This window comes from Scleropages formosus, chromosome 10 (genome assembly GCF_900964775.1).
Source record: "Scleropages formosus chromosome 10, fSclFor1.1, whole genome shotgun sequence".
Taxonomy (NCBI): Eukaryota; Metazoa; Chordata; class Actinopteri; order Osteoglossiformes; family Osteoglossidae; genus Scleropages; species Scleropages formosus.
In genome coordinates, this window is record NC_041815.1 from 17031037 (window position 1) to 17056331 (window position 25295).

The 25295-nt window shown below is 46.6% G+C and overlaps 3 protein-coding genes across 5 annotated transcripts; 1 reads left to right on the forward strand and 2 right to left on the reverse strand.

Moving 5' to 3' along the window:
• The first annotated feature begins 3485 nt into the window (after positions 1–3485).
• LOC108928694 (interferon-induced transmembrane protein 1-like) lies at positions 3486–4891 on the forward strand. The gene is made up of 2 exons (XM_018742751.2): positions 3486–3682; positions 4411–4891. Exons 1-2 carry the CDS (start codon positions 3575–3577, stop codon positions 4564–4566), a joined length of 264 nt encoding a protein of 87 aa, XP_018598267.1. The 5' UTR covers positions 3486–3574; the 3' UTR covers positions 4567–4891.
• Positions 4892–7259: 2368 nt separating this feature from the next.
• LOC108928686 (uncharacterized) lies at positions 7260–16641 on the reverse strand. 3 transcript variants are annotated; one of them, XM_018742740.2, is made up of 17 exons: positions 16553–16641; positions 16267–16437; positions 16033–16190; positions 15005–15244; positions 14754–14901; positions 14526–14653; positions 13819–13944; positions 13289–13445; positions 12145–12255; positions 11734–11784; positions 11433–11549; positions 10571–10722; positions 10238–10324; positions 9061–9204; positions 8688–8864; positions 8231–8352; positions 7260–7985 (listed from the first exon to the last, which is right to left on the reverse strand). In XM_018742740.2, exons 1-16 carry the CDS (start codon positions 16575–16577, stop codon positions 8239–8241), a joined length of 2106 nt encoding a protein of 701 aa, XP_018598256.2. In that variant the 5' UTR covers positions 16578–16641; the 3' UTR covers positions 7260–7985; positions 8231–8238. The 3 variants fall into 3 exon arrangements, with proteins under 3 accessions (XP_018598256.2, XP_018598255.2, XP_018598254.2); XM_018742739.2 differs by having other exon boundaries at positions 8231–8355; XM_018742738.2 differs by having other exon boundaries at positions 8231–8367.
• A 2435-nt stretch (positions 16642–19076) lies between these two features.
• Positions 19077–24606, reverse strand: LOC108928659 (uncharacterized). The gene is made up of 12 exons (XM_018742702.2): positions 24540–24606; positions 24164–24387; positions 23737–23898; positions 22409–22594; positions 21681–21798; positions 20937–21044; positions 20646–20802; positions 20385–20547; positions 20015–20203; positions 19736–19910; positions 19498–19652; positions 19077–19391 (listed from the first exon to the last, which is right to left on the reverse strand). Exons 1-12 carry the CDS (start codon positions 24604–24606, stop codon positions 19077–19079), a joined length of 2019 nt encoding a protein of 672 aa, XP_018598218.2.
• Positions 24607–25295: the final 689 nt, after the last annotated feature.

The following is a 25295-nucleotide window of genomic DNA, read 5'->3' on the forward strand; positions in this document are numbered from 1 at the left end:
TTGTCAGTCTGGATCTGGAAGTCCCGCAGGATCTTAGCTTGGTCATTCTCGACCACCCTTGGGGGTGTACCCCACTTTGATCTTGGGACTTCCAGCCCATACTCGGTACAGATGTTCCTGTACACTATGCCAGCCACTTGGTTATGGCGTTCCATGTATGCCTTGCCTGCTAGCATCTTACACCTTGCTGTTATGTGCTGGATTGTCTCAGGGGCATCTTTGCACAGCCTGCACCTGGGGTCCTGCCTGGTGCGGTAGACCCCGGCCTCTATTGATCTTGTACTTGGAGCTTGTTCCTGTACTGCTATGATTAGTGCCTCTGTGCTATGTTTCAGTCCAGCTTTGTCCAGCCACTGGTATGATTTTTTGATATCAGCCACTTCTTCAATCTGCTGGTGGTACATACCGTGTAGGGGTTTGTCCTTCCATGATGGTTCCTGTTCTTCCTCGTCCTCCTTCTCGGGTTTCTGCTGCCTGAGGTATTCACTAAGAATCTCATCAGTCGGGGTCATCTTCCTGATGTAGTCAAGGATCTTTGTTGTTTCATCCTGGATAGTGGCTCTGACGCTCACTAGTCCTCGGCCTCCTTCTTTCCGCTTAGTGTACAGCCTCAGGGTGCTGGATTTGGGGTGAAACCCTCCATGCATTACTCCATGCATATACTGTGTGTGTATATATATATAATATATATAACATCAAATAACTCATAAGAGCAATGCCTACACAAGACTTCAGACTTCATTGGAAGGTTTTCATACAAATTCTGAACGCTCTGCCATGGAGCATTTCAAAGGAAATCTTCAAGTGTTTTGACTGTGGAAGAAATCGGAAGTTGAGGTCTAAGGATCCAGAACTTCACAGAAGTGATGTTCATAAACAGTGAGTGAATTTACCACAGAAACTCATCCCTCTTCCATCATGCCCAAGGTACTTCTCACGGACAGTCCACAGTCACTTGTCCCAAGGGAGGTCACAGCAGCCTAGCCTGGCACCACAGGGTGCAGGGGACACACCAGGCCATCACAGGGCACCCCAACCAGGACTTGAACCCCAGACCTACCACAGAGCAAGCCCTGGCTAATCCCGCTGCACCACCGTGCCTCCAGAATAGTTTAATGTTCTAATAATTATTTCCAAGTATAGTATTCCTTGTGATTTAAAACTGCAAAGTTTCAGTCGTGACTCAAATGTCTTAATCATGACGCTTGTGCAGAACTATCACCACAATATTTTTTCGCAAACTGTCTTGTTTTAAACTAGACCTGTATAGACTGACCGATTTATTGTTTTTAATTTTCACTTAAAACCGACAACAATAAAATTACGTTGGAAATAAACGCTGAACCCAAAAAAAACTTCACCAAAGTAAAACAAACAAGTACAAAAGTAACTGCAAATAAAAGGGACGAACTGAAGTACTGTAGTTTGAAGGACGATCGAAGCTCAAGTTAGATCATGTCCCGGGACAGAACCGGGCAATATTTCACACAACCACTTGAGCATGGATGGCCCTAAATGGGAGGAGGCTACTTCTTCACCAAGAGTTTCAGCAGAACATTAACTTAAGAGGTTACTGCAGGAAAACAACATGTGTCCACTTTTACAGTGTGGCTGAAAAATAAAGCAGTGTGGGAAAAGCCATCTGGCCGAAATAGGGAGTTGGCCCATTTCTCCAGCTGTATTCATACGAATTTGTTCCTGTTCTGTGTCGCACGGGAGACTCCAGTGTTTCAAAGTGACGAACGCGGTAAAACGCTTTGCGGAGCGAGTGAATGAGGGTTGTAGTCTAACAAACACTTGAACGTGTTAAATCGATGAGTATAAAATTTGTAGCCTCTTATTAATACACGATTTCATTTCACTGCCAACTGAAACGCAGAAAAAGCAAGTGGCTGTCAGTAATTGTGGTAACCTGTACTTTTCTGGGGGGCTACACTGTTCTCTCTATGTTATATCACTCTTTTCATTTACATTTTTTTTAATTTAATTAGCTGATATTTTTCTCTAAAGTAACTTACAACATTAGGATTATAAACATTCACCCTTTTATACAGATAGGTAACTTAAGGTTAAGTACTTTGCTCAAGGACACTAGAGTTGGAGGGGGGTATTAAACCTGCAACCTTTGGATCCAAAGGCATCCACTCTAAACACTGCACTACAAACTGCCCTTCTTCCCATGGCTCTATAGTTCTATACTTCTTCTGCATAAGTGTATTTTGTGTTTTTAGACACGGGGTAAGCGACACACGTCCTTTCGCACTTTCAAAACAGCATAACCCCTGTTTTTGCTGAATGTAAGTATTGTGTTTTGTGGTGTGTTATGTGTTTTATGTTGGGTGTAGGGTTTCTAATCTTTCTTGGCACATTTTATTTAAGTTGCACAATTTAAAAAATTTATAGCACTTATTGCACTTTTAAGTAGTCACCTATAAATGACTACGCATGTGGTGTGTTTGTATTAATCATATTTATTGTTATTTATTTATTTATTATGTTTACTTTAGTGTAGTGTAGTTTAGTTTGTTGTGTGGGTGCATGTTGTGTTCTAATTCTGTATATGTATTTCATCGTTCACCTGTCCCACTAAAACATCAATAGGGGAGACCAAAAAACTAGGTAAGGTGTATGGTAACACCCTGGGAAGAGGCCAGGGGACCGCCCCTCTTGAGTGGTGAATGTTACCGGGTAAGTTCCTTTTAAAGTATTTATTATGTATGGTTTTAAGCCTTGTGGTATGTTTTTAGGGTGTTAAAGGTTCTGCCGTATACAGTCTTTATATTAGCTGGTCTCATTGATTTTTATTGTTTTATTTTAGTAGGGGGTGCGGTGGCACAGTGGGTTGGACCAGGTCCTGCTCTCCAGTGGGTCTGGAGTTTGAATCCTGCTTGGGGTGGCTTGTGATGGAGTGCTGTCCTGTCCTGGGTGTGTCCCCTCCAGCCCCTTGTCCTGTGTTGCTGGGTTAGGCTCTGGCTCACCCCGCAAGTGCTTTCAGATGATGTGTGTGAAATAATGAATGGAGAAATTTATTCCTGTCGAGTCTGACAGTGTGTTGAACCAGACACCCTTGTGGGCTGGTGATCCATTCTGATCCGTTAAAAGAAAAAAAAAAAAAGAATGCTTTTTTAGTCATCTCTGTAGAGCATCGATCACCACAATTTTTGTTCCTGGGTAGTAAGTGTTATTTATAAACTTTGCTTTTGTGACCAGGAACTGATATTTTTAAATGTACCTTTTCTATACTAGCAATACGTAAATAACACTTACTACCCAAAAAAGTAAAAAATTCTTACACGGTGGTGGTCTACGTTTTAAATGGAAAAAAAAAGGCAAGCAAAAGCGGTTCTGCTACTATATGTAAAATCTTTTAATCGGGGTTCTCCGATTACAATCCGAAGAAGGAGGAAACTTCCCGTAAGAACTCAAGAGCTTTGAACCGCCTCGATTTTCCACACCCATCGAGCGGCAGTATTTACAGAGGGTCGATTTCCCTCGCACTTCACTAACTGCGGCGTAAAGCCTCGCGTTCAGCAAAGCACGGGCGCGAGCGGAGCGGAGCGGCGCGCGGTCAACCATGGACGGGTCTCACGCAAACGTGAACAACTACCTGGGCTGGTCCATCTTCAACACCCTGTGCTGCTGCCTGCCCCTCGGAGTGGCTGCGATTATCTACTCCTGCAGGGTAAGTAGGGCAAAATGACGCGATGGGAACAGGCTTGCTGTGCACCACCTGCAACAAGAATAAAATTATAAGAAATCTTGCCGGTGCATTAATTGCGACTAACGGGGTGATTATTGGGCGTATACGGACTTGTCTTTAACGAACTTTATTTTACAAGTGCTCTGCCTGTAAGTGATTAAAACTAAACAAAAAAAAAAAATTCAAGAATTTAGACTAGTGCCACACTTTGCATTGTCCCTTAACTAAGTCTGCTGCTTCACTTGGGTTACTCTCTGTCAGGGACTGGGGGCGGGGGGAATATCAGCAATAGAGAAATATACACATTCAATTGGGGCAGGCTTTCTTAAACTTTGGGACACGACCTTAACCTCATCTTACTCCTTTCTAAACAAAACTCGTATTATCATAGACGACTGTGTTATATAGAGTGGGAGTTTGCGATAACGTAAGGGCGGCGGCTAGTCTAGACTAGTCTAGTGCCGTGTCGAGGACTGGATTTTAATGTGAAAGCCCTTGCCTTGGTTCGAATCCCACTCCTGCTGCAGTCGCCAACCGTAGGCGAAGGCACGTACCCTCAAGAGAATACCCTGCCTGCTGCTGTATTATAGCTAAATCACTGTAACGTTGATTGATTCTGCAGCGCCTTGGAGAAACTTCAGAAAAGGCGACGGAATAGTAGAAGTGCGTAATCGATTCAATGAATTATACCGGACACCCTTTTTTTGCAGGCGAAGGACGCAGCTGCAATTGGGGATTCCACGCGCGCTCAGGAAGCCTCGCGTACCGCCAAGATCCTGAACATCGTCGGCCTCACGCTGGGCATCATACTCATTATCATTGTAATTGTGATACAAGTGGTGGCGCGCAAGAATTTGCAACACTGAGCGCGACGGCCCTTTTTTTTTTTTTTTTTTTTCTGCACAACTTTCCTGCGAACATTTCTCCCGTCCCGCCAGCGCGCCCTCGTAGATCCCGTCTCTAGGAGCGAGTGAATGCCCGTTTTTCGCTTGACGACCACCAGCCCGCGCGCCACACCCTCCGCGGACATTTCCGAAGAGCCTCGAGGGCAAACGCCCACGCAAACAACCTGGACGAGTGACGGCTTCGCGGATGGATAACAGCTCTGTGTCTTGTCTTCGGCTCCGCGTGACTTTGTTTGCTCTGCTTGATGATGCCATGTAATAAAAAGAAACCTTTTTAAACATTTTACATACGTCATATGATCTGCTCGTCTTTTTGTTTCATAGGAGAGTATTAAGGAACATGTATTTTCATGAAGACTAACCCTGCGGTTACGATTAATCTACGGCGTATTCATGATTAGGCTCAGTTTATGACTTGGGTTAGTCTTCAAATCAAGTGATATTTTAAGGCATCGCAAGTGAGCGTAAAAGCGTACTACAGTGCAGTCGCACCTTAGCGCATCTGGTACATGTACTTGTCTCAGCTTTCAGCGGACTAACCCCATACATCATTAATTCTGTTATGAAACACGCTTATAAGCGCACCGCACGCGGGCTGCCTGGTCCCCCTCGAGGGAGCTCGTCCGTCAGCCTTTCCCTCGGCCCCCAGGGGTCCCGTCCCGCCCTCGCGTGCTTAGCGCTGAACTGCGCCGCGTGGACTGACCCCTTTAAACTCATCATGCAAACTCCTCATTATGTGTTATCACAGTGTATTTCCGCATAAACACGTTTGTTTACACACACTGAAATTGTTTTGTGTAGCCTTATATAACTTCATATTCTTGAGGCTTATATAAGGAGCCTTTGGGGGCGAATGGAGACGCAGAGGGAGCATTCCTCTCGAACGATTTATTTGAACACCAGCACCAGAGAAATAATGCTCCTGACCCGACGACCCCCTTTCCTCCAGGGTCTGCGCCGCAACCCAGCCTTCCTAACCTCCCTGGTGCACCCAGGCTTTTTTCCCACATGCTGGCAAACACAGTCACCCCATCATTTCCCCTAGAAATGCCCTCACCGGTTGCACACGTTATTTAGAAGTTACCCACAATGCAGCTATTTACACGAAACACATCTTCCCGCCTAAACACAGTAACGCGGGTCGTTCCAATATTTTACTTTGCGCTTTTACATTTACTGTCCCCTTCCGGGTGTGGTGGCGCAGTGGGTTGAACCATGGTCCTGCTCTCCGGTGGGTCTGGGGTTCGAGTCCTACTTGGGGTGCCTTGCGATGGACTGGCGTCCCGTCCTGGGTGTGTCCCTTATGCCCTGTGTTGCCGGGTAGGCTCCGGTTCCCCGTGATCCCATATGGGACAAGCGGTTCTGAAAATGTGTGTGTGTATCCCCTTCCGTGTAGTTGTTTTGTTTATCCGTAATTAAGGAATGCTTCATATTTAACCGTCCAGATTAGATCAAACTACATGGAAAAAGCTAATTGGTAGTTCAGCTTTTATTTATATTCAATGACAAGTAAACATTTCATTGTACCAACAACCGACAGATATAAGTAATTATGTCCTTATGCATAACTCAATACATGCATTTTTGCCCAAGAAATTCAGGGAGGAAATGAAAGTTCCCGGAATATGCTTATACAGCAAATTTTCTCGGGATGTGAGTGGGATTGGAACAACATGGCTTTCCAAAACAGCACCGAGTGGTGCTGTCTCTAGGGTATCAAGAGTAATTTCCTCCTTGTCCTGTAACACAAACACTGGCGTATGAAACTGCACATTACACATAACAGTCTTCTGTCTGTTTTAGTGCCAGATTTATTAATCTAAATTGTTCTGTGTGAAATTTTCCATACGCCTACAATTAATTACTGTAGTTCTATTTATCTGTGTGACTCTATCTTCACTGAACCAGTCCTTCATCATCAGTGCAGTGAGCCAAGGATCTATCTGGTTTGCGTCCAGAAATTGCTTCATGTCGTCTTCTTGCTCCAGTGTGACGGTCAGCAGGTTACATCAGCGGGTCAGCATATCACCGCAAAGTCCTGCGCTATTCATTCTGCCTCCACGTCAACCTCACACAATCTCAGTGTCTTTCCTGACACCCGGCACTCCTTAACTGGCCGCTTGCCGTTTTCCGTGGCCCCAGAAACATGGAGGATTGATGGATTTAAACAGGAAAAAGGGAAATTATACAACCGGACCAATGGTGTGGGCCAACAGTCCGATTCCTTCCCACAGTTTAAACATATTCATTTCACGTTAACTGGTGAAAGTAAACTAACTGCACCGCGGGACTGTGAGGGTGATTGTATGTATGCGTGGCTACCCTTCAATGGACTGACATCCTGTGCAGGGTGTACCCTGATTAGCCTCGCATCCGGATAAACACTTCAAGGATAAGCACTGGACTGCCGCAACCTTGACTTGGATAAGAAGTTCACAATTGTGAGTGAGAGTAAGTTGATGTTGAGCATAACGTTTAAATATTGGGAACACATTTCTTATTTTAGAGACATGGCTACTTTTTTTCTCACGCTTTAGTCATGTTCCTCCTCATGGAACACCACTACATCCCATTGGAACCAGCAGTCTGGAAATATCTGGGTTATCCAACCTCAGAGTCATAGTGACTGCACATCCGCTTACACTTCACACCTGTGTTCTTTATTGTGTACGAGTGAATGTCAGTTTTGGTGTACTTGAGCTTTGCATCCAAAAAAACACATTACAATAAATTGCTGCTCTTCTCTTGTGTAGCTGGCTTGGCTTGCCAGCACTTGACTAATTCAACAAGTTTTGTTTGCCTTCTAACAGAAAGTCAATGTGAACATTAGCAATAGAATGTGTCACTAAGATAACTGTTGCACAACATTTAGGTTGTTAGTGGAATATCTGAAATATTACGTCAACAAAAATATTCAGACCGTTAGGTGTAACACTTGAAATTTCGCTCAGGTGCATCTCATTTGTATTGATAATCTTTGAGATGTTTCTGCACCTTGCTTGGAGTCCACCTGTGGTGAAGGCAATGGACTGGGCATGATTTGAAAGGCACACACCTGTCTATATAAGGTCCCACAGCTGACAATGTGTCTCAGAGCAAAAAACCAAGCCATGAGGTCAAAGGAGCTGCCTGCAGAGCTTAGCGTCAGGATTATGTTGAGGTACAGATCTAAGGAAGGCTGAAAAAAAAAAAAATCTGCAGCATTGAAGGTTTCCAAGAGCACGGTAGAATCCTATTGTTAAATGGAAGAAGTTTGGAACGACCACAATGACTCTTCCTAGACCTTGCTGCTCAGCCAAACTGAGGAATAGGGGGAGAAGAACATTGGCAAGAGGGGTGTCCAAGAACCCGATGGTCACTCTGTTTGAGCTCCAGAGATCCTGTGAGGAGATGGGAGAAACTTTCAGAAGGACAACCATCACTGCAATACTCCACCGATCTGGGCTGAGTTAGTTAGTTAGTCAGTTTATTTTAAAATGACTGGTATCGAAATATATACATACATGTTGGAATGTATTTGGAAAATGCTCAACCCATGCAATTTTTCAGTCCTTTTGAAATAAGTTAATATTACAGAGCTAAACTGTTGGCTAATGGATATGGTGGCTGTGGTTTTGGCCCTCACCATAGTGTTTATGAGAGAGGCTTCTGCCACCCTTTTCTGACTTCTGATCTCGTCTCTCTCAGCAAGTTCTCCAGATGCCACAGGCCAGAAGTCTCCCGGTGTCTCTGAAGCTGCTTCAGCACCTGCTGTCCAGAAGGCTGCAGAGTTATTACATTTACTGTCTGTTGCTTATTTAGTACCACCATTCTAAGAGATGTGTTCAGCCAAATAACTTAAATGGCTTGTCAAGCATCCATCTGCACAGACAAGATCTACGTTTGTCAGTTTTGCCCTCTGCTCTAATGTTCGTGGAGAACAAATGTCTTACAGCACAGGCATTTTAAAGCAGGTTTATAGTGATTAATGTCATAGTGGTGTTTTAATATAGATGCTTAATAACATTACACTGATAATCTAAAATAGATGGGTGCCACAGAGGTGAGAAAAAGCATGTTGTTAAATGATACATGTTATTTACTTCTCTGGAGAAAGGACCATGAGCTGGCTTCTGCACCCTCTCCACCAGCAAGGGGAGCAGGGCTGACTGGGTACACTGGTCTGGATTCTGCGCAGCATCCCATAGTGCATCTGCTCGAGGATCTAATGGGGCACCAAGTCTGATCAGGAAGTATTCACTGAGGCACAGCTGCAACACCTGGAACAGTTTCCACAGAATAGCAGTTGATGACACTGGTATCAGTGTGTAACTATGTAACACTGAACAGATTCTGTGGCAGAACAGAAAGGAGCGTCTAGCTACATTGTGGGAACCACCAGCACCGGTAGGGAAAGTGTGTGAGAAAGTGCGATAGTGGTGTATAGCAGTGGTGACAATGGTTTTGTGACATTACCTGGAAGAAGACCCTTTGAAAGTCAGTGTTGTCAGTGCACAAGTTTCCCACAGCAATGTGAGACACACAATGGAGGAGCAGCAGCGAGAAACCTCCCTCAGACCATAACCGCTGGCGACGCACAAACAGGTTCTTCTCTGCTTCCTGCATTAATGCATATGCAGTTCATGGTGACTGCAGTATATATAGTAGTACACAATCAACCCTGACGCCCCATCTCATGCGCCAAAACAAACAAAGCAATGACAGCAAATCATGTACGACTCACTTGTGGTTGTGCGCACGCACACACTATTGGGCTTATTTCCGAAGAGATTTTCTTGTGTTTGGAGAACTAACCACAGTGGCACAGTTATAAATACACATGACAATGCACATTACCTAGAAGAATGTGGTTTTGCATCTACATTTTGCTGCGAGCTTCATGAAGCCCTCACCGCTCATCACACATGGGAAACAACTGTTCAGATGAGACTGATTTTCTCAGTGCTTGGAACCTCTCTTCAACAAACATAAAGAATATGACCAAGTATGATGTGACTGAAGATTGTCTTCCCCATTTCATAGTCAAAATAAGAAAAGTCATAGATAGAGGGTATTAAAATCTTTGAAACAAGCCATACAAAATTTAATGTGCTTTGGAATTAGAAAAGGTTGGAGAGTGCACTGAGAGAAGTGAGCACAGTCAGTGCTCTGTTGAAGACTGTACACCAATTTGTGGTCATCGGCTGGAACAGACTTCTTATGTTCATTGGGGCGACGGTTGTTGGTGTTGATAGGTGTTGGTAGTGATGTAGATGTTGTACTTAGTTTGTGTTGCATTTGTTTTGCAGTTTGCTTTGATGTTTATCCTGCTCACCAGCTAGTAAGCAATCGCTGCTTTATTTTCCAGTGTGCATTAAAGCTAATCTCTGCTGTGCTGTGATGGATGATTCTTGACCATCCCTATTGCACAAGACCCACACCTGCAGAAATGATAGTTTGCAAACAGTTTCACTTTCAGGTTTGTTTAGAGAACAGCATGAAAAACTCATGGCATTGCATGTTGCAGGAAACCCCCAGCCTGCAATGTTGGTGAGAAGCCGCTCTTCCGTCTCCCCAGCCGCCCACCCACACACACACACAGATTTTGTTTCAAGACAACTAGGCATCTGCTGAAGCGTGTTTTGGCCAGTACCTGATAGAAGAAGGAATTGCGGAAGGCATTGTGATGGTAGTTGTTAAAGGGAAGGCTGCTGGCCACTTGCAGTGTGACAGCTGGAATCTAGAAATGACATGAGATCTCATATAATCACCAGGCTCCAATAGGTGAAAGGCACAGAATCCCCAATGCCCATGCTTGCTGGTTCTTAATAATAGAGCAACTGTAACTGTGCAGTATCTCTGGATGCTTTTTCAATGATGAAATAATTATTTTAATGTCAGCAAGAAAGAGACATGATTATACCATGACCCCCTGTTGCAGTTCACGGAAAACGAGTAACGGCAGGAGGAGGGTGGGAGGACTCACCTCAGCATGTGAGTGGAGGGTGCGCAAGAGAAACAACCCATGCTGGTACACCAAGAACTCACGAGGATTCAGGGAGTCCGGACTTAGTGGCACCAGCTCCCCCTCACACTCCCACTGAGCATCCAATACATCTACAAAAGGACACCCCCTATCTGCAACACAGACACGGATGCACAGTTGGCATGCATTAGAAAATACTAAATATTTAAGATGGGAATATAGCTATCATATGAGGGCAAAGTGAGATAATCTAGTCAATTTTTTGTCGAATTCTTTGGAAGAATTGCGGTAGTTTTGTCGAATCTACTGCAATGCAGAGATTATAATTATCACAGCGGGGAAGAGGTTTCGGATTACAACCGTGGCCTCTCATGTTCTGCTGTCCACCAACAGATGTTCTGTGCATTGAGGGAACTTGTTGACTCTCGCTTGCTTTCGCTCGGCCTTGGACAGTGCAGGCATTGACATGACTCCAGAGCACTGCCCTGCATGTCAACATGCATTCCTGTTTCTTCCCAGACATGAGTGTTTACTGCAGTGCTGATTAGAACTACTTCTGCACTGTAATTTGAAACTCTTCCCCAGTTTCAAAATGAAGACTCTTCTGAATTCTCATTATTTTGACTTGATTCCCAGTTTGTTGGAACTATGTGATTTTCCATTGCTTCAAAGATTGCGGCATGCAATCCCCAGATGAGTGTATGTTTTGCTGTATGTTTTTTAAGCCTGAGATATGAGAAAAGAAAGCTGAAGACCACAACTTTGGGTGCCTTAGGGTGAACGTGTCAAATGTGTCTTAATAAATGTCCACAATCAGTGAAACTAGCTGCGTAGGAGGCTGACATGGCTTTTAGGAGCCCACCAGGCAGATGTTCCGCCAGCAGCCCCCCCTGCCGGGCTCTGTCCCTCAGCTGCTCCTCCACCTGTTTGAGCTGATGGAACAACGGAGAAAGTTCCAGCAGTCGATCCCAGTCCTGCACTGGGAGAAAGAGAACAGAACCACTACTGTTACTGTTCTGGTACCACCTTGCTCAGATCCTCTGTGTCCCCTTAGAAGAGCATACAGTACTGGAAGGACTACACACTTTAATACTCAACATGTTTGAGTGTAACCTGAAAAAATGTAATTCCCAAGCCTCCGATTTGTTTCCCTACTTTCTCACCTGTTAATGCAGGAACACAAATGCATATGGGTTCCTTAAAAGGATGGGAATCTGCGGGTGAACATAACATTATTATATTGCTTTGAACTTCAAAATTCACAGTGCCATATTGTTTCGCTTTTTCATACAACTTGGTATTTGCTTTAACAGTTCTGTTTAAGTGGGTCTCAAGTGTGCAAGATTAAGACTGCTTGTGTGTACAAAAGTGAGGCTCAGTTCCAGTCCTATGAACATCAGTCAACTTATGTTAAGTCAAAATATAAAAATAAAAGATGCTACCATAGACAACTGATTTGGGCTCATGATCTATTCCTTAACCACTACACCTTTTGACTGTCAAGAATTTCTGCATCATACCAAGAGCTAAGTACCATAGCAACCTGCACTTTGCCAGTAGCATGTCCACCCCACCTTTCCCTCGGAGGACAGAGGGTGGGTTTGTCCAGGGGTCTAGTGTGGCGGAAGATCCTTGCTCAGGCTCTTGAGTCTTGGTTGCCTCCATCAGATCTCCGGTAAAAGCTCCTGCAGGGCAAAGTTAAAGAGCCAACTGTAGACCCACATTCATCCATCATGCTGTGTTGAGGCAGAGCTGCAATAAATGCCTACTTACCACAAACCTACAATCACACCCTTACCTGTTATTACTTTCTCGTCTCATTCAGTACCTTTATCTGTATGAATAAACTGAGATTAATTATCTTACTCAAATGCTAAGCTAGAATTTCAGCCTGTAGATTTTTGTGAATGACTGTGGTTTCTTAGCCAATTCACCACCTTACAATCCCTGCTGCAGATCATTGAAGAGTTAAGCTGATAGGAGAGCAGCGGCGACACCAGCGTTTTTGGTAACCCTAGATAAGAATCCAGCCGGCAGCCTTCTACCTCATGAACAAGGCACCATAACATTTGAATTAATGTTATCTTTGACTTTGTAATTATTTATAATAACATGTATGTGGACATTATCTGTGCACAGAACACAAATGTATATTTTAATGACTGAAAACGGACTCAAAATTAAACTTATTTTAATGAGTGAAGTTTGTTTGGAACAAATAGATATATACTATTTACTGTCTACATCGGGAGTTTGTTTTGTAAAAAAATGTTACCTGCAATTACCTTGCAGGTAGTTGCAAAATAGTTGCAATATTTCAAAGACACTGGGCTGCAATGTGTCACACAATAAGTACATAAAGTTTAAGGCAGCAGATAATCAGTTTTCTAATGAAACTGTTTCTTTATTGTATTTATTTTGCTGACACTTTTCTTTAAAGTATCTTACACTGATTTACGCATTTATAGAGCTGGGTAACTTCTGCTGGAGCAATTTAGGGTAAATACCTTGTGTCAAGAGTACTAGACCAGTAGACAAGATGCAAAAATGCGACCTTCAGATCTAGAAGTAGCAGCTCTTACCACTATACTACTAGCTGTCCATGTTGCTAAGGTTTTTGTATTTTTTTTCAAGACTAGAGTTTATTTTATAATTTTAATTCCAAAACTTGGCACTCCATACAAGCCCTGTATGTGAGCGTGCTTTGAAAATGGGTACCTGGCCTCCCGTGGCTCCCCTGTTTCTGTTCCTCCAGCAGGTAAAGGAGCTTCTGCAGCAAAGGAAGGATCACAGCCTCCCCTCGCCTGAGCTTTGTGTGGCCAATAATTTGGGTCAGTCTAAAGTCTTTGTACCAAAAGGTGCCAAGCAAAAAAGCCTGAACGGCAAAGCAGAAATCAGGTGAGAACAGGTATATCAACCTATTATCATAACTGGTAATGAGACTATCAAATAATATTGATATTTCAAGATCAGTGCTATGCATAACCCATGATGCATATTTCTGTGCGTTGTGGCATTTGCATTGTGTTTTATTGTTATTATATCATTATTTTATTAATTCTGCCGGGTAAAAACTGGGATGAGGGTCAAATTCAATGAGTGTTACCTGTACTGAGTTACACAGGTACTAAACGTTAGCTGTGCTGGATGGTACCAATACCGTGGGTATACTGTACTCTGTGATACCTGTAAAGTCATACATAGTGTTACCAGTACCCATTGTTTACCAGCACTATACCACGTGTTACCTGTGCTGTGTCCATGCGGAGTTGGCAGTGCTCACGGACACAGTGCTGCCTGGTAAGAGCAGTCTCCAGCTCTGCCTGCCTGGAGATCAGCTGCTCCCACAACTCCCTGAGCTTCAAAGTACAGCCCTGGAGCAGCATAGGTACACAGAAAGCAAAACACTGTGACATCCAGTGGTGAGAACAACAGGCACATAAAGAAGATAGAAAATGGATGGTGATGGGGATTTCATTATAATACCATGCTGACTTTTGCAGACAAAAAATGCATAGAAAAACCCAATTATAACCCACATTATAATTTGAATATTTGAGATGCAGAATGTTTGACCTGTTTTGCTTGCATTAGCTCAAAAATGCCATTTTATTTTTTTTTTTTTTAAAAGTTAATAATGGTAATATATTATATCAGCATACTGTTCATTTATATTCTGACTGGTATAATATATTAAAATTATAATAACTTTATATAATCATTCTAATAATGTTATAATAACTGTACGTATGTGAAAAGTACTTTTAACTCCAAGTCCTTTGCAGTCAGCATACTAACGACACAAGGTTTGATTGTAATATAAACACTTTTACAGTAATAAATAAATAAAGAGGCAAGCAAACATACCAATAAACAAAAGAGCAAAGAAAAACAAAAAACCACATGAGGTCCAGGGCCGAAAGATGGACAGAGTTACAGGGCAAGAACACTGGACCTGGTGCGGCATCGCCATCCGTCTGTCCTGCTCCTGCTGCAGTCTGTTCACACCCACGCTCACCCTGTCCAGTCCAGCTGTCAGCTCCGCCTGCCACCAGCCCTGCTGCTCGTACTGCTCCTCATCCCCTGCGTGTCATGCAGAGAGGAAGGCAGTGTACCAGCAGAAGATGTCCTGGGCCCTAAGGGTCACTCGCTCATTGTTCGCATTGCGTAACTTTGCTCTTACCTCCTGTCAGGATAAGGAGCACGTGGTGCGGCAGCAGGAGAGAAAGGTGCGATCGTGCCCTTGTTCTCCTCTGGGCCTCGGCTTGGGCCTCCTGGGCTAGCACTGCTGCACCAGTCCTCAGCTGCTCCTCCCTGTCCTGCCAGTGCATCTGAAGACATGCTCATCTCCAAACTCTGACTATTCATGACTATCCCCATGAGCACTGTCAGCTTACAGATAGCCCTTGGATTACCTGTAATGCTGATACCCACCTGAACAGTGGATCTCTGCACAGGTGTGCCCTGCACATGCGCAGTAGAGGTCTGGGTGGTGCCGCTCTGGGTGGTACTGCGAGTGATGCTGAGGGCAGCACTCTGACCAGTGCCGTGGACGGTGCTCTGGAAGCAGTGACGTAGCACTCTGTCTAGGTTTCTCAGTAACTCTTCTTCCTTCCTCCTCTGCTGTCTCCAGAACCTGCCCCTCAAAGAGCATTCCCTCTGCAGAATATCCAGCTGGAGATGCGCAACGCACCCAGAGACACACACATACACACGTAAACGCAGATCCGGAATATTACCAGGGAGATGTCTTTCAAACAGCTTTGAGGTGTGGCTCAGCTATAACTTGCGTTCACTAACCCGATGTTCGTGCGATCGTGTTCAAAGATTTTTGGTCCATCAGTACACTGCTTAGACACTTAATCAGGACCTTTGTAACTCAAAGCTGCTTAAAAAGCTGAATAAAAATCAAGAGGTTAGTCACGATCAAATTTCCCTTGATACAATTGTGGGTTCTGTAAAAATCTTGAATATAGCTCTAACAAATAAAAAGTACTTTACGTTTTTATCCCAATAACATGGATCAAGTTTAATGTTTGAGTGAGTTTTACTGTTGGCTGGCTGTGTAAATACAGGTCACATTTCCTCTGCTACTGACAGATATTTTACAAAATAAATAAGAGAAGAAAATGCAATTATGTAAAAAAAAAAAATGTTACAAATTAAAAAAGAAAACCAGACTGGAAAATGTTTGCAGTGTATCGTCATCAGTTTGCACCTCAACAATTCTAACAAAAGGCACCAGTGTAGATGAGATCATATAGTGGGCAGAAGATTTAGGCGTTGCAGTGCTGGAAGAATTTGTTCCAGGATATTTGCACAAATGAGTGAGTTGTATGTGAGAGATTGACTTTGGCAGAAGAATGGGAAGAAGAGGAGTATGTGTTTGTTCAGCAGTAAAGAATATTGGCCTCGGCGCGGGGGTGCGGGTTCTGGTGACAGGATGGCGGGAGGCTGCGCACCAGTCCTGTGTCTGTAGCCTCTCCTTCAGTCAGGCCGTTGGGCACAATTACAGGAACCACGATCTTCCTCAGCGGGTCTAAGCGGGCCCCCACCACCGACCCTGTGATGCCTGTCACCGGGTCCACAGTCCGGGCACCGATTCGCATTGGAACGAGTCCTGTGGAATGCGGCGGTAAATGATCCCTCATTGTAAGACGTGTGGAACTCACCCGCTCTGCCCCTCAACCCGATACCTTTGCCGTCAACATCTTCCATGGTCCCTGCCAGTGGCACCAGCCTTCCCGAGGTCCAATCCATCTCAACTCCCAGGACCGGTACCCACAACCCAGAGCCTCCTGGGTCAAGGTATTCCAAGCCCGGCAGGGCAGGCAGAGAGAGATTGGTACCAGGGAACTGGATCTCTCCTGGAAGCCAAAGCAAAGTTTGTGTTCTGAAGCAAGACTCTTCAGTAAAGTGTCTGACTGTGTAGGTGTGAAATGCTCAGTAGTTTTGCAGAGCTGTGTGATGGGCGCCCCCTACCTTGAGCCCCTCCGTCCTTTGCCATCCCCCAAGCCCAGTCCTGCAGGATCTCAAGGCGGCAAACAAGCTGCAGAAGACAGTGCTGGCTTCTCTTCCAGATCTGCTCCATAGCCATGGCTGCCGCTCTGACCCCGGCCAGCTGGTCCCGCCCACACCAGCCCCTCCCACCAACAACTTCAACTGTCTCGCACATCAGCTCTGCCACTTGAATCCGGGCCGCCAGCACATGAGCCTCCAGCAGTGCCTGGTACCCCCCTGCGTGAGGCACCGGTTTCCCCCCTCGAACACTAATTCCCGAGACCCTGGCCTCCCGCCCACTCAGAGGCTCCACGAAGGACTCTCCGAGGAGCAGCCCCCCCACTGGAAGCACCGCACCTGTGGGACAGAGGATCCGTACACATCAGCACAGTGCTAACTTGGCGCCATTCATCCGCCATCCAGTCAGCACGCACGCAGAGGGGCGGAATACGTGCTTTTACTGTAAATGTTCAGCATTTCATTACAAACACGAAAAACACATACAACTTTTTGAAACACCAAGCACAAAATATCTGGAAGTAACTGAAAGAATTTCAGTGGCATGGATTATGGTAAACAGCCTCAACCAGCACACTGCCATGATCCCACCTGTGAGTGGACTGAGACACACGCCTGTCACAAGCGCCACACCCGCGCCGTCAGTGTTCTGCATGGGAGAACCCAACTGGATGGGCCTGGACAGCCGGGTCAGGGGGCAGATGTGCAAACCTCCCAGGGGGTAAACCAATCCGCTCTCAGGGCGGATGGTCACGGCCAGAATAGGGACAGGTACACCCGTTTCAGGGTCACGCGTTGACCCCCCCAGAACCATCCGCTGTCCTGGAAGGAGCCTGCTCAGTCGGCACGCAACAGGCCCATCTCTGGGGCAGGATCGGGGGTAGGGTACGTAGGGGAGGAGCGGTGATTCGAATCTCAAATGTACACCTGAGAACAGGAAAGGACAGGATACAGTCCACAGCTGTTAGTTATAGTAGTATTTACTGTTGTCCAGTTGCTCAGTTTAGTACGCTTATCCAAGGTGATTTACACAGCTTTGTTTTTACCAGTCCCATTAGCAAGGGGTTTGTTGGACAACTGCAGACTGTTGGCTCAGGGACAGTTGCGCTTCCTCTTCTGCGACTCTAGCCTTTAACCTTTAGGTCCAGTCCAATAATAACTTGTATTGTCTCCGAGGCCACGGCTTGCAAGACCACCTCTGCCCACGTATGAACCACAAGCTACACCCTGAAAGAGAAATAGGCCTGTCTCTCTCACCTGCACAGGCATCCACTGTGACGACCAGGGCGGAACTTGTTGGATCATAGGCCACGTTGCCAGACACTGGCAGCACTCGGCCCGTTCGCGGGTGCAGGAAGAAGTCAGGGGGCACTGGCATGGTGTGTCCGCTGGCCAGGCGCATGCGGGAGCCAGGTTTTGGGATGATGAGGCCCGTGCAGGGGTCCACAGCAACAGCATCGTGGGCGAGGATGGCCCCATCCAGATCTGCTCACATGGGAACACACTGACTTCCCCAAACAGCTTAGCGAGAAAAGCCCTGACAGCCACTAGGTGGTGTAGGTGGTGCTGTTTTACACTTGTCTGTTACACCAACTACAATAATGAAAGTGTGTGAGGTGAAAAGCTCTACTTCTGGTGTGACCAAAAGGGCTCACCAATGATCTCCTCTCTCTCCAGGACCACTCCACGGGTAGGGCACAGCAGCCCGGCACCCGTAGCTTCTCCCATCACCGCCCAGGCACGCTGTCGCTGGCACTCTCTTGTTACGAGATTCATCATCTGAGCCGCCAGCCTGGCCACCCTGTCCAGTGCAACTTCTAACATCACGCTAGCAACACAGTAAAGGAGTCGTGGATGATGCTGGGGACGTGAGTACCACACAACAATAAGTGTTGTTCTAGATGATCGCAGCCTCCCTATACCACTTATAAAGTATATATACTATACCACATGCACACACTCACACACCATCTGAAGCCGCTTGTTCCATACGGGGTCATGGGGAGCTGGAGCCAAACCCAGCAACACAGGGCGAAGGGCTGGAGGGGGAGGGAACACACCCAAAACGGGACACCAGTCCGTCGCAAGGCACCCCAAGCGGGACTCGAACCCCAGACCCACCAGAGAGCAGGACCCGATCCAACCCACTGTGCCACCGCGCCCCCCCCTTATACTATGCCATACTATACATAATATACTAGCTTACATTTTTTCATTAGGTGACATTTTTCTTCAATCGAACTTTCAATGATTTATCTATTTATGGAACCATGTAGTTTTTACTGGAGCAAGTTTTCTAAGTACCTTGCTCAAGGGTACTCCAGGGGGAGGTGGGATCCAACTCTGTGTCTGCTGAGTCCACAGTGGGGAACTATAACCACTGCGCCACCTGCTGCCCCTACCTCTGCCTGCTGGTTTTCCAAATGAGGATTCAGAAGGAGGATTAGAAGCAGAAATAAAAATAAAATCCATGGTGTGGTGCAGAGACTTACTGCTGAGGGACCTCCTCATCCAGCTGACTGCCCTCTACGGGGACCTGGTCCAGGAGCCTCAGAGCTTCTCTCAGCCAGGCCCCAAAGGTCCCATGAACCTGCTGCTGTGCATTTGTCTCCACCTGCAGAATGCGCAGCTGACTGTCCAGCAGCTGGCCCAGCTGTGTGGCCAGTGCTTTCCGGCGCATCCGTTCCTGCTCAACCTGTGCACGCAGCACCTCATACCCATGCGGGACTGCACCCCCATCAGCTCTCTGGTCCAGTGGCAGCCCCAGGAACCTTTCTTGTACAGCCTGGTACAACTCCTTTACCTGCCAACACACACATACACACACGTGTGTGCATTTATGTAGGGTCCAACCCAGTTGCATCCCAGACAGTGTAACCGGGTCCAGGACTCCAGAACAGCTGGCTCACCTCTGCCCTGAGCTGGCCCAGCCTGGTTGTGACTGACACGCTGTGTTTCAGCAGAACCTCGAAGAACATGGGGGTGCTGAAGGCCTCCAGGTCGACCTGGTGTTCGTAGTCCCAGAACTCATCTGCGGACAGTGGTGTGTCTGGATGTGGGGTTGCTGTGGTGAGGAGGCTGGTGTTATGAGAAGGTTGTGGCAGTCCTCTGAGGAGGGAGCAGCACTACTCTGAGCTGATGTGTCACCTGTCTCAGCTGTGTCTCCTGGTCCTCCAACTTGCAGGCTACGATGGGTCTTCTTCACCATCATGACAGTGGATCCCTTGGAGGCATAGTCATCCAGAGGGTACCTGAGCTGCAGCAGCCGGTACCGCACAGGGATGGGCTCCTTCTCCAACCAGCCATAATCCCGGAATAGGATCTGGATGAACATCATATCACCTGTCGTCTAGACCAGCACCAAACAACCAAGCAGTGAAGACTATTAGAGCAGATGTGCTACACAGCATTTTGGGGTCTCCTCACCAGCAAAGTGATGCACATGCCAAGGATAACCACACCCCCTGCCAGCAGCCCCCCAATCACTAGCCAGTCAGGATGCAGCAAGAGATGGCGCCTCCTGGTGATGCCCATGCGAGTCACGTAATGAGGGACAGTGGGGAAGAATGTTCCAGCATCATAGCACTGCCCCCCTGATGGCATGACCTTCACAAACTGGATGAAGAGGTTCCACAACTTACACTCTCAGCATTTACTTTTGCATTTATTCATTTAGCTGATCAAGCCTAGGTGGGTAGATCTTATCTTGGATAGTAGGATATATAGAAATGGAGTGCCAAACCCACCCCCATGTGGCAGACCCTGTGCTTTTGTGCAGTGATTACGGTTGTGGTACCATGCTTTTGTGAGGATTGCTGCTTAGTCTGAAAGCATACACTCCTGGTTCATGGAAGACCACAAAAAACAGTGATGGAGATGTTCCTCTGAAAGTCATGTCCACAGCAAGGTCTCGGAAGGGACCCCAGTCAAAACCAGCATTAGTGTTGTATAGGTTGTCTCTAGAGGGTGAGAGAAACCTGTGAATTACTTTTCTGTCTGTGATTTAAACCACATCCAAACATCTGCTTGAGTTCTTGTGTCTGTGGGTGGTGCTCACCTGTCATACTGGGGGTAGTGCTCCACTGTGATTAAAAATAGGAGGATGTCCCCTAGGTGGAGGCAGGCAGTAGGATTGATGAGCCCCACCCCACTGGAATTCCTAGCTTCATCCCTGGAAATAGCATCACTGGCCCAGAGTTGTTCGTCCTCCACCCCTGTCCAAGCACATAGTGAAGCTGTGAAGCACATAGTGCCCAATAGAAACAATGGAAGGAGGTTGCTTGATGATGAGATGAGAAGAATGAAGACCTCTGCACCCTGCAATACTTGATCTACAAGGACCACTGACCTTGGCTCTCTGGCAGTGAGGAAGCTCTTGGTGGTCCATTATTGTTGACTTGGAACCACCTCTGGAGGTCTGCTAGGGCAGGACTTAGTTGGCCCACAAAGCCCAGTTCTGGAGGTATCAAACAACGTGAAAGCACAACAATGAGGTCCATAAATTCTCATATACAGTACTGTGCAGAAGTCTTAGGCACTTAGATGTTTCACAAAAATATTTGTTTTAGATGGTTGTTTAATGTCTTCTGCATTAGCGTCAGTGGGAAAGAGCATATTTTAGATTTCCAAGCATTCCTTTTGCTAAAAGTTACAGTATTACAGTAAGGGTTTCGTATGTCGTTAAAGAAAGAAAATACACACACACACACACACACATTTTCAGAACCGCTTGTCCTATATGGGGTCACAGGGAACCAGAGCCTACCCGGCAACACAGGGCACAAGCCTGGAGGGGGGAGGGGACACACCCAGGACGGGATGCCAGTCCATCACAAGATACCCCAAACGGGACTCAACCCCCCGACCCACCAGAGAGTGGGACCTGGCCACAGCGATGGGACAAGCTGTTGTTGACGATGGATTAGTTACTAAGCTTTGTAGGACGTTTATTAATTAAGAGCATTATTTTTGGAAGCATTCTCACTTTTCAGCTTTTTTCCCCAACCAAGAGCCTAAAACTTTTGCACAGCACTGTATGTCCAAATATGCAGAATCTGTGCAGCCATGTCCTCCTACCCACAAGAGTACTTACCGGTTGTCTGGATCAGGAACACTTGGTGGGAGAAGTTAGCTCGCCTACCGCACTGCAGGGTCCCCTGGGAATCCCATGGCTTCAGGAGGGAGCCCAGCACACTGCTCGACACCCTCACCTATTGAAGACACAGACAAACGCACACAGGAGGGCACTATTCACTATGAACAGCTGGAGGGCAGTATGAGTATATTTTTCTCACTGTGCCATGGATATTCTATATATATGTCTAGTAAATTAAATGTTATGCACATTTCAGTATTGATAAACATTCCACCTGAAGCTCATCCTACCGTCACGTTTCCGACTTCAGATCTGCGAAAGACTAATTCTCATTTTGGTTCCATGGTCCCTGCGAATGGAACAATCTACCCGTATACTTGAAATCACGTTCATCTGTTATATTACCTGTATCCAAAAAACTTTTTTAAAAATAACTTATGGAGCAACATAATAGTTAAGAAGTTTCACATGATATGTTAGAAATGCGTTTACATTTATTACTGATTTTCTTGTTCGGAGTGCTGTCAGCCGCCTGCGTAGTTTTGGGAATTGACCTTCATTATTTGATTTCAGCCCTCATTGTTTTAGGGAGGTCCTACAATAAGCCTGTTAATTTTTTTTTAACCCCCCCCCCCCCCCCGGCATATTTTATTGTACTCTAGACCCTGAGATCAGCCCTCAATGTAAGAGGCTGGAGATGGGTGACAGATATCTCTGTGACACACCCGGTGGCCATCGTCGCCGTAGAGAAGCCGCAGGTCGTCCGCACAAACCAGCCGCACCGGTGGAGGAGAGCGGGGGTGTGGAGTTCTGCACCAGCCTCCGCAGGACTCCACCCTGGCCAGAGAGCGGCATAAACACAGGCCCAGTGTGACATCATAGCCCTCGCTGTCCTCAGAAGACAGGCACACCTGGGGAGGGGTGGGGATGTCGGGGGGCGTTACTGATGCGGTGACGGCAGCACAGTTACACGTACTCAGCTTTGTTCAAAAGAGCAAATCAAAGCAAACCACAGCGTGTACCTGTCATGTCAGCACGTATATGACTGCGTGTCAGCTTTGTGTGCATTCTGAGGGCGTTGACTTCGTGGCTGATGTTCTGTCTATTAGAGATGTCGTGGGAGCGAAATGACATGCAGGACATTGCATCTGCACTGTCAGTGTGTGTGAGTGTGTCAGACTGTGTTCGTGCAAGTTTTGGCATGCAGAGTGGATCAGGCCATGAGTCACATGTAACTTTCATTAAAAATATGAATAAATAAGAAGCAAGAAGGATGTTTATCTACACTGGATGTAACTTTTTTAAGAATTATTTTCAGAGTAGTATTTAGAACCTTTTGATCATGCTTTGAACGCTGAATTTATTCATGATATTAATAACAGTACTGATAAACTGTTTTGGGGTATGACATTCTCCAAGGTGACCAACAAAAACCATGGCAAGAAAACCTATCACACAGGAGAAGAAAATGGACATAACACGCAGAGGCGGGCAGGGAGGGGGGCGGAGTCCGGGTTAAGCCAGCCACAGCTGGGGCTAATTGAAATCTCTATTTCTCCCCCCCGGACCCGCCAGTAAAGAGACGAGAGAGACGGAGGAGAAAGAGAGAGAGAGAGAGAGAGAGAGAGAGAGAGAGAGAGAGAGGACGACCTGAGACAGCCACGACCCCGGTCCCAACCACAACCCCAATCCCTACCACAACCCCGAAGCACCGTCCCGCTCTACCAGCTCCCGGTTCCCCCTATCCCCCGCTGTTATCTTCCCCTGCACGACCCTAAATAAAGACGCCGAGAGGCGAGCACCTCACCTTTCCTGCCTCCTCTGTCACACGGACGTTCAACACAAATGAATGTTGAGACTAAATGCCTAATCTACGAGGCCGTTTGGTCTTCAGAATTCATTTTTGACACAACCTAAATTCAAAGCATTCGTATGATTCCTTGAATTTCGCGAGTTGTTATTCAGGCTTGGACTCGGAATTGAGCGGGTTGGCGTTGGGCTGCAACTCCTTTGGGACTCAAGCCAGAGGTTCGAGTGCCGCACTGGTGCGTACCTGCTGACTGCAGTGCTTCCTCCACTCCTCAGCGCTCAGACATTCTCCGTGCTGCCCACGTGACTTGCCGTCCCTGCAGATCTTATATGCAGTTGGCACACACACTCCGCTCTCCCCCCAGGGTGCGTATCCCAGGGCACACACACATTCTCCATCGCTGGGCTGGGAGAACACAGACGTGATGGCAGTAAGGTCCAGTCTCAGCCTGCTACAGTATACTGACAGTCACCTGAGCCGGGAACCCGATATGCAGCTGGCTCAGCCATCCATGTCGGCAGACTGGCAGGCATGGAGCTATGCAACTAAGCCGCCATTCAGCCATATGACACAATTTGCTGCAGCCCACGCCTTCCTACATTCTTAGAGCAGCTAGCCAGAATAACTGGGTATTTACTGAGATCATACTGTAAGTGGCACTAGAGTTTACCTGGAAACTTTGCCCCTCACCCTGGCAAACACAGTGGTCCTGTCCGGGTAGGGGCTGCTGAGCCTGGGACCCACAGGGAATGCAAGCAGTCAGGCCTGGTCTGGGGCCGAAGTGATGGGGAGGGCAGCTTACACAGCTCTTCATTGATGTAGCCCCAGTCAACGAGCCATATGTCCCCCTGGGACACGGCACCGGGGTCCTGTTCTCGTGTGGACAGTAGTGTCCTGTCGAAACACAGATCTCAAGGCACGGCACAAGAGACTGAAAACTCCGATCACAGATCAACGAACAACGCAGCGATGATGAAGAAGAGCAATCAGTTACAGGACCACAGTGGCAGTTACTCTAATGCAGGGAAGGAAACACGATGCAGTACCTGGCTGGCAGGATAACCCCTCGATGGCTTCAGGGGTCCCAGGAGTCCTGCTGGTTGCAGCGATCATCCACAGCCACCAAAGGAGACTCCTCCAGCTGCCTCCTGCTATTGCAAACATCTCCTCAGCATCCCTGTGCCCCTCAGTCCCCTGGCCCTGTACACCCCAAGCAGCTTGCTGAATGATTCATGACCTGAGAGGTGGGTAGAGTGATACTGATAGTAGCCAAGCAAAATTAGCTACCTGATGCCATCCACTCCAGTTACAGCCCTTTCTCCTTCCCAATCCCTCCATTCTTCTGATCACTGATTTGGTACTGCTTTGCATCCACCGGCACACAGCAAAGGCCTATAAAAATGTCCACTTGGTAGCGATCATCACTCGGAACCATGGTTCTAAACAACAGCGATTCAGTCAAGACACATACACATGGCAGACAGCAAATGCGGGTTTATTTCTTCTTGTAAAGTGCAGATTTTTCAGTAACATTATTGCAGATGTTTGACTTTGTGTTAGATTTCCTAGGATTTCTGAGAAACTTAAGTCCAGGAAGGAGTTTGTCTGAGATAAGTTGCAAGTCCCGTGAGAGCAGCATACAGTTCATTCTGTTCGGACGTCCAGAGAATAAACACAGCTGAACTGGGTCTTCTTTTGGCTCCTCAAAATGCATGTGGAACTTTCAAGGGTGAAAGGTACATCTCCTTTTTCTGAAAAAACAAAAATGCCTCTTAGAAGTGGATGAAGCGAAAATTAATGCT

Excerpts from the sequence above, each read along its gene's own strand:
- LOC108928694 (XM_018742751.2), top strand. The coding sequence starts at position 3,575 with ATGGACGGGTCTCACGCAAACGTGAACAACTACCTGGGCTGGTCCATC. Across the intron at positions 3,683-4,410 it reads CGATTATCTACTCCTGCAGG|GCGAAGGACGCAGCTGCAAT; the intron begins GTAAGTAGGGCA and ends CTTTTTTTGCAG.
- LOC108928686 (XM_018742738.2), bottom strand. The coding sequence starts at position 16,577 with ATGGCAAAGGACGGAGGGGCTCAAG. Across the intron at positions 15,245-16,032 it reads AGGCTACAGACACAGGACTG|CTGGATATTCTGCAGAGGGA; the intron begins GTGCGCAGCCTC and ends GCGCATCTCCAG. Across the intron at positions 11,550-11,733 it reads TTGTGTTCCTGCATTAACAG|TGCAGGACTGGGATCGACTG; the intron begins GTGAGAAAGTAG and ends TCTTTCTCCCAG.
- LOC108928659 (XM_018742702.2), bottom strand. The coding sequence starts at position 24,606 with ATGATCGCTGCAACCAGCAGGACTCCTGGGACCCCTGAAGCCATCGAG. Across the intron at positions 23,899-24,163 it reads GTGAGGGGCAAAGTTTCCAG|CCCAGCGATGGAGAATGTGT; the intron begins GTAAACTCTAGT and ends GTGTTCTCCCAG. Across the intron at positions 22,595-23,736 it reads GGAAGCACTGCAGTCAGCAG|GTGTGCCTGTCTTCTGAGGA; the intron begins GTACGCACCAGT and ends ACCCCTCCCCAG.